The 8,413-nt window shown below is 48.6% G+C and overlaps 1 protein-coding gene across 1 annotated transcript in view; it reads left to right on the forward strand.

Annotated features, from left to right (window-relative positions):
• The window catches only part of SH3PXD2B (SH3 and PX domains 2B), a 112,536-nt gene extending 104,798 nt beyond the window's left edge, over positions 1 to 7,738 (forward strand). The window contains exon 13 of the mRNA XM_003781940.3: positions 5,469 to 7,738. Coding sequence (XP_003781988.1) covers positions 5,469 to 7,013 — 1,545 coding nt within the window. The 3' untranslated portion in view covers positions 7,014 to 7,738. The remainder of the gene's footprint in view (positions 1 to 5,468) is intronic.
• Positions 7,739 to 8,413: the final 675 nt, after the last annotated feature.

The following is an 8,413-nucleotide window of genomic DNA, read 5'->3' on the forward strand; positions in this document are numbered from 1 at the left end:
GTTCTGGTCTTTCCAACTTTATATCCACAGAGACAACTCAGAAGACGTCTTGCTTGTGCTTCAAGATAATTCTCTAGCCAGTTCCCCCACTTGGCTGCTGTGAAGCACAGGCATGCTAATCTGACGTGAAACATATGCCTGTTTCTTAACATCTTTCTGTGATCAAGGGTTGTTGCTCCCACTATTAGGCCTTATTTCTACTGCTTTCCTCTGAACCCCACTGGTGAAGCTGACCCCTCCACACCTCTTTACACTCTCTGCCATCAATGACTTTCTTTTATCTGCTTCCTAGCCCTCTACCTGCTTTCTCATGGAAGACATTCATTTTGTGAACTGAACTTGGCATATCAAAATCCATCTCATTCTTCCAGTCCCTGCCTCCTGCCTTTCCTGAATTGCATAGGTTTCCCTTCCCTACCCTGTGTTAGTTTCTGTGACCCCACATGCTGTGTGTCCTTGACTAAGGATAGTGCCCCACTTCTGTACATAATCCTTTTTTGACAATAGAACAATTAAGTGTTATTGTCCCCTCTTCAAGGACTGGTTGAATCTTGAATCCTAGGTTTGAACTAGTCTTTCATCAGCACTTTGAATATATTGTTTCATTCTTTTCTTGCATCCAGTGTTACTCTCACCCTGATTCTTGCTCATAATCTGTCATTTCTTTGTTCTCTCAGGAGTTCCTCATTACCTTTATCTTTTTTTTCAATATTAACAAAGTGCTGAAATTTCCCTAATGTGTAAGTAGGTGCAAGTTTATTTTTATCCAACTCAGCTCGGGCTGGGTCTTTTTCATCTGAGGACTCAGGAAGTCTTCCTAGAACATTTTCCACTTTTATTTCTGTAAGTATTGACTCTCTTCACTCTTTTTAGTATTTCCCTTTGGAACTGTCATTAAACAAATATGAGAACTTCTGGTTGTATTTTCCATGTTTCCTAACTTTTCTTTCGTATTTTCCATCTTCATCCCTTTGTGCTGCATTTTTGGAACATTCTGCTTGATCTTGTAGCTCTTCGACAGTTGAGTCTATTGCTTGTCTTAGTCCAACAATTGTAATTTTCACTTCCAAGAGCTCTTACTGATTCATTCTCATAGTCACCTATTCTTGTTTCAACTATTCTTTCATGTAAATTGGATGCCCCTGTGCTTCTCTCTAAGGATGTCCAAGGTCCTATTACTATAAACTCTTTTTTGTCAATCATAAATTCTTTATAGTGGTATTGGTATTTATTTCAGTTCTCTTCATGGTATCAATATTTGCCTTTGCCCGCTCAAGAAGAGACACAGACAGTCAAACAGCCCCGTTGGGAGCACACACACAGAGCTGATTGGTGTCAGTACCAGAGCAGGCCTTCTGAGCCAGCCACCAAGCAGTGTCATGGCTGTCTGACCCAACCTTTCACATTCTCTGTTTCTACCTGTAATCAGTTTCCTTCTTTATTCCACCTGTTTTAAAGAATGGGCTAGGGCAATGCCCACAGCTCGGTGGATAAGGGCACCAGCCACATACACCGGGGCTGGCAGGTTCAAACCTGGCCCGGGTCTGCTAAGAAAACAATGACAACTGCAACAACAAAAAAATAAAAACAGACAGGCTTGGCGCCGGTGGCTCAAGTGGCTAAGGTACCAGCCACATACACCTGAGCTGGTGGGTTCAAATCCAGCCTGGGCCCACCAAACAACAATGACTACTGCAACCAAAAAAAGAAAAAAATAGCCAGGCGTTATAGCGGGTGCCTGTAGTTCCAGCTACTTGGGAGGTGGAGGCAGGAGAATTGCTTAAGCCTAGGAGTTGGAGGTTGCTGTGAGCTGTGATGCCACGGTACTCTACCCAGGGTGACAGCTTAAGGATCTGTCTCAAAAAAAAAAAAAATAGCCAGGCATTGTGGCAGGTGCCCACAGTCCCAGCTACCTGGGAGGCTGAGGCAAGACATTCGGTTAAGCCCAAGAGTCTGAGGTTGCTGTGAACTGTGACACCTCAGCACTCTACACAGGGCAACAGCTTGAGACTCAGTCTCAAAATAAAAAAAAAAAAAATAGAATGGGCTAAAGGCCATAGAGAAAAGTCAACCAGCCTGGCCACTTCTGCCATGTTATCCAGTTAATCCTGTCATTTGCTCCTGGGCCTCCCTCATCTTGAAGTCTCCCACACTTTGCAGCGGAACTCCCCACAACACTGTGGGCCACAGCCTCCCTCACAGAAGACTGCAGCTTCCTTCCATCAGTGATCCCTGATCAGTTTCTGACCTACTGACCTCTCCCCTTCTTCCTCCTATGCTTGGTTTGGGGGTTCATTTATTTCTTTTCCTGGATTTATTTGCATGAAGGGAAACTGCTGTTCATTCCATCTCCTATCTCAAAGCCAGAAGTCCAACTTGCATGTTATAAAGGGGTTTCTTTCCCAGATAGCTGAAAAACATTATTAAACCTTTATGATAACAGCTTTAACAGTACGTTTCCAGCATTTTCAACACACACCATTATCTGAGCATGCTGATAAACACCATCACTCCCTGGCTCGGAATGCTCACGAGTCTGCCAGGGGCCACTCAGGGTGCCTGGTCAGTGCTCCGAAGCTGAGTTCTGATGCATCAAGCAGGGACTCAGTGGATCTCTGATGTTTTCAGGAGGTAATGAAGAGTCTGCCTCTGGGCCCTTTCTCCCCTTCTACCAGAATCATTCCCCTTTTTTGGTTTCTGGCCTTTATTCTCTATTTTTTGCCAAAGTTGATCCAATAAAAAGCTCACACACCCAACATTCTTTTCCAGGAAGCAGATAGAACTCATTCTTGAAACTGCTTTATTGTTCCATGATGTCAGCATAAGTTCTGCCAGTGGTAACATGAAGGACTTAAGTGGGAAATAGTTACCACTGAAGTTTTGGGCTTAATCAGGTGTTCCTTACATAGCATAAGAAACCCACATGCTCTCTTTTCATCTTCCCCAGTTTTGCTTCCTGGTTCATTTCAATGTCATATTAGCTTTCAGAAGTCATTAATGGAACTGCAGGATTCTAGCAGTCAGGCTACCAGCAACAGCTTAGTTCTTTGTCTAGGCTATTTGTCTTCAAGACACGTTTTACCGATGATGATGGTGATGGTGATGATGATGATGATGATGAAGTAGTACTAGTAGTAGTAATAGAAGAAGGCACCCCCCTGTGCCTGGTGCCTTAGCTTGTTAACTGATCTTCACAGAAGCCCCCGGAGTCAATTTCATCAACCCATTTTACAGATGAGGTTCCTGAGACTCAGAGAGGTTAGGTAAATTGATTGCCTGGAGTTACACAGCTAGTAAGTGGTGGAGCTGGTACTTGAACCCAGGTCTCTCTGGTTTCAAAGCCCAGGCTCTCTTCTTTCCCCTTATTCTTATAATCCTACATTTGCTTTATTTATGGTAGCCCCTAGTAAATGAACACTCCCATTAGTTATGACAATGAAGAACCCAAATGTTCAGGGCCTCTGCCACCATACTTTGCAAGGAGTGTAAATTTAATAGATCTCATTGACATGTCTAATATTGATTACTGTCCTTAGTACTAGCACTGTTGAATTCCTGGATGTACCGACAATGACTATGCCCAGCATGGCCTTTCATTGTTACCAGAGCCAAGTGACGATGCGATGCCACCATCCTCATGTTGACAGTTTATGTTCTCAGTGCTCTTCTTCCAGGAAAGATCCAGAGGGACTCTTAGGTGCTGCCTAGCAAGGGCATCCTGCTCGCTTTGTGACCTCAACCCTAATTTCATCACAGGGAACATTTACCTTTCAGCCTTTACCAAGTGCTGTTGTCTGCATCAGCTCATGTGGTTATCATGAAGGTCCTGCAAGTTCTTATCCTCCTCCTGTGGTGTGGAATCCGAGGTGTGGCTTGGCCGGGGTTTCTCAGGCAGTAGGGAGTGGAGCCAGGTCTGCAGACCCCAGAGCCTAGCCTCAGCACCCTGGAACAGGATCTGTGGCTGCAGTCTTTCTCCAAGCAGGACCACAGAGTGCCCACACCCTACACTGCTCCGTCAGCAATTTCTCACCCCAGACACAGTCCCTCTCCAAGCAGGGTCCCCTTTCTGAGAGGCAGAGAGGGTCAGATGATGGTAAAACCTCGAGCTCTAAAACCCACCCCCTGCCTTTGACTCTCCTCCACTACTGATTTTCTACAAGACCCCTTTAAGTTCCTCGGCTCTACTGAGGCTCCATTCTGCATATATATTCATCAGCTCTCCTAAAAGCTGACCAGAGAACTGCAGTACATTAGTCTGCTCAGCCTGCCTTAACAAAATACCACAGACTAGGCAGCTTAAATAAGAGAGGCTTATTGTCTCACTGTTCTGAAAGCTACAAGCCCAAGATCAAGGAGTCAGCAGGTTTGGTTTCTATGTCCTCTCTCCTTTGTTTCCAGATGGGTTGTCACATGGTTGTCCCTTGGTCTGTGTGTTTTCTAATCTCTTCTTATAAGGACACTGGTCCTTATAAGACCATTAGAACCTGCCCTAATGACCCATTTTAACCTGATCACCTGTTTAAAGGCCCTGTATCCAAATACGGTCACATATAGAGGTACTAGGGATAAAGGCTCCAACAGTTGAATAAGAGGGAGACACAGTTCAGCTCATAACATACGGTGTGTACACCTTTCACCTTTGTGAATTCTGTCATCCAATACCAGACCAAAAAGAAATAGGAAGCATAAATAACCGACCATCCCATTCAGCAGGTGTGTACCCAGAGGGAGCTGCAGATGAGATGAACGTCTGCTGCACTCTGCCAGCTCAGTTCCCTGTGTGTAAACATGAGCGTCCCCTCCAGCTGATTGTAATTCCGGTGTTTAAAGATAGGCATTTTTCATCTGCTGTGGCCTCTATAAACACCAGCAGCACTGAGCCTGGTGTTCAACTAAGAAGCCAGGATCTAGGGTAATTTTGGCATTTGTCATGTACTTCTTTAGAATTGCAGCAGAGCCTGCTGCATCCCCCTGAGTTGATCTGCAGCTACACATAGGTTTCTGCAAGTTAACAGCCCTCTACCTCCCAAAAGGGAAGGGGAGCCAACAGATAAATGCCCTCACCCCGAGAGGGACCATTCTAAGGCACTGTGTGATCTCCCAAAGGGTCTCTGGCAGGTTAAGCCCCAGTGGCTGAGCATGATAACTCATTCATAATTGGCCTCTCCCCTTCTCACACTCACCACTTCCTGGCACCACCTATCCAGTTAAGTCCCTGCACCCAAGTCCATGTCTCAGGGACTCCTTTGGGGGGAACTGGAAACTTGGCAAGTTCCCACCCCCATGTAAGATGTTCCTGGTGCACAGTAGTCTCCACAGATGCCCCCCCCATAGACCTTGTAGGAGAATCTGAAAGCTACAAAGCACCAGCTTGTAGAGTTCCAGTTGCACACAAGTTTTCCCAGCCATTCTGCCCACTGGTTCTGGAATCATACCTCCTAATTGCTTCTCTGTATCCTCCCTTCCAGGTGATCGAGAAGAACTTGAGTGGCTGGTGGTACATTCAGATTGAAGATAAGGAAGGGTGGGCCCCGGCGACCTTTATTGACAAGTACAAGAAGACCAGCAATGCCTCAAGGCCCAACTTTCTGGCTCCCCTGCCCAGCGAGGTAACCCAGCTCCGGCTGGGGGAAGCAGCAGCAATGGACAACAATGCAGGCATTGAAGCCACAGGCCCTTCCCGGCCCCTGCCCGATGCGCCACACGGTGCCGTGGACTCTGGAATGCCATGGTCCAAAGACTGGAAGAGTGTTAAGGACATCCCAAGGAAGGCATCTTCAGACATGTCTGCATCAGCAGGCTATGAGGAGATCTCAGACCCCGACCTGGAGGAGAAGCCCAGCCTCCCCCCGAGAAAAGAATCCATCATTAAGTCAGAAGGGGAGTTGCTGGAGAGGGAACGGCAGAGGAAAGAGCAGCTCCGCAGCTCTTCCCCCAAGCCTCCAGGCATGATTCTGCCCATGATTCCAGCCAAACACGCGCCCCCAGCACGAGAGAACAGGAGGCCAGAGCCCAAACCTGACAAAAGCAAACTGTTCCAGCTGAAAAATGACATGGGGCTGGAGTGTGGCCACAAGGTATTGGCCAAGGAAGTGAAGAAGCCCAACCTCCGGCCTATCTCCAAATCCAAAGCGGACCTGCCAGAGGAGAAGCCAGAAGCCATTCCCCAGAATCCCTTCTTGAAGACCAAACCTCAGGTTAGGCCCAAACCAGCTCCTTCCCCCAGAACAGAGCCACCCTCCGGTGAAGACCAAGTGGACATCTGCAACCTCAGGAGTAAGCTCAGGCCTGCCAAGGGCCAGGAGAAATCCTCATTGGATGGAGAGAGCCACCAGGCTGCTGGGGGCCAAGACATGGCCTTCAGCCGAAGCTTCCTCCCAGGGGAGGGGCTTGGCCGTGCCCAGGATAGGATGGGCAAACAGGATGGGCTCAGCCCAAAGGAGATGTCCTGCAGAGCCCCTCCAAGGCCAGCAAAGACCACAGATTCTGTGCCTAAGAATGTGCCTGTCCCTCTCCAAGAGGCTCCCCAGCAGAGACCTGTGGTCCCACCACGGAGGCCACCACCCCCCAAGAAAACATCATCATCATCATCCAGGCCCCTGCCAGAGGTCAGAAGTCCACAGCATGAAGCCAATGACAGCAAGGCAGCTCCTGCTCCAGGCCGTGCGCTGCTGGTCCCTCCAAAAGCCAAACCTTTTCTCTCCAACTCCTTAGGAGGTCAAGATGACACGCCTGTCAAAGGTGGGCTGGGGCCACATGGGGCCAGCAAAGTCGGAGAGTGCAGGGAGAAAGCAGCTATAGCCTCCCTCCCCAGCACCGATGGCCCGAAGGACTCTTTGTATGTGGCCGTGGCCAACTTTGAAGGAGATGAAGATACCAGCAGCTTCCAAGAGGGAACGGTGTTTGAAGTCCGGGAAAAGAACAGCAGCGGCTGGTGGTTCTGCCAGGTCCTGAGCGGGGCCCCTTCCTGGGAAGGGTGGATTCCTTCCAACTATCTCAGAAAGAAGCCATAGCCACCTCCCTTTCTGCCTAGAGGGTCTGCTGGCTTTACTCCCGTATTTAATATGCCTCTTAATTTATCATTCTCCACCCAGCTTCCAGGCAGACAGACTCTGGAGTACTGTGGTTTCCTTCCCGTGAGATCAGGAGTGAGTTGTGGGAGCCCCTGGTCCCTCCCATCACAGCATCCCTGGAGGCTCAGAATCTGTAGCCCTGGCTTTTGTCCACCTTCTGCATCCCTGCCTTAAGAGAACTCCTCCTGGCCATTGGCATTGTCAGACCATGACTCCAAGGCCTCTAGGACTAGAGGAGAGACTCCAGAAAGGGTCTCTTGTTGCATGGATGAGGCACACCAAGGGTCAGCCCACCCAGTCCGTGAAAACCTGCTCTCACTTCATTATGTTTCTGAAAGCCCAGTGACTTTATTCACTGTTTCCAAAATGCTTGGTACCAGGAAAAACTTAATCCTCTAGAAGTTAGTTTCCAGCCAGTCCCAGGGAAGGTATCCTCTTTCCCCAGGCCTCAGACCCATGGGCCTCTGAGGTTCAACTGGATGCAGCTACCCCAGGAATAGCTTGGAGGTACACATAGCCACCCTACCTCCCATCTGCTAACTTGGGGCCACAATCAGCCCTAAAGGCTGTTTTTAGCCCTGAGCATGCTAACCTTCCTGCTGCAGGCTCCAGTCCATCCAGGGCTTTTAAATAAGATTTCCCACTCCCTACATGGGATGTTTTGTTTTTGTCTACCTAGAGCAAGAGTTTCAAAGTTTGTTTGAATAGGCCATTCACAAGCCAGGCCTCTTGTGAGTACCCCTTCACTGAGTAGCTAGCAGGTGCCAGGCACTGTACTTGGCACTTTGTGTTCATGTTGGATCCTCATAACAACCCTCCCTTGTAATATTATACCCATTTCATAGATGAGGAAACTTGGGCTGCATGCATCCAAGATCACACTAGCTAAGAAAAGAAGGAGAGAGGATTTGAATCCAGGCCTGCCAGGCTTCAATGCCTTTACTCTTTCCCCTGTAAGAGGCAAGCCAAGCAGGGTAAGATAGAAGCTGCTATGTGCCAGGAGCAGGTAGCCCAGTGGCTTGCTCATGGGGGCGATCAGGAGACATTTGTGGCTACCTACCCTGGACTCAACAATTGCTTCTCCATGGCAGTGGGACGCCAGGGTCCTGGTAGTTAGCACAGAGCCCTGTTTCCAGGCTTGTACCCACCCCACACCAGGGGAAGGAGCTTGTGGAGCAAAGGGAACTGAAGTAGTATCATGTGCCAGCCCTGAAGCACCCTGGTGGCTCGAGGATCAGCAGCTCCATCTCCATCAAACTAAGCATAGCATGCAGTAGCCCCCTAAGGAGACAGTGCCCCTCCTGTCACTGCTTCCTGCTCCTCTCTGGCAGTGTAGAGTG

Source organism: Otolemur garnettii, unplaced genomic scaffold (genome assembly GCF_000181295.1).
Source record: "Otolemur garnettii isolate 467f Iridium unplaced genomic scaffold, OtoGar3 scaffold00003, whole genome shotgun sequence".
NCBI lineage: Eukaryota > Metazoa > Chordata > Mammalia > Primates > Galagidae > Otolemur > Otolemur garnettii.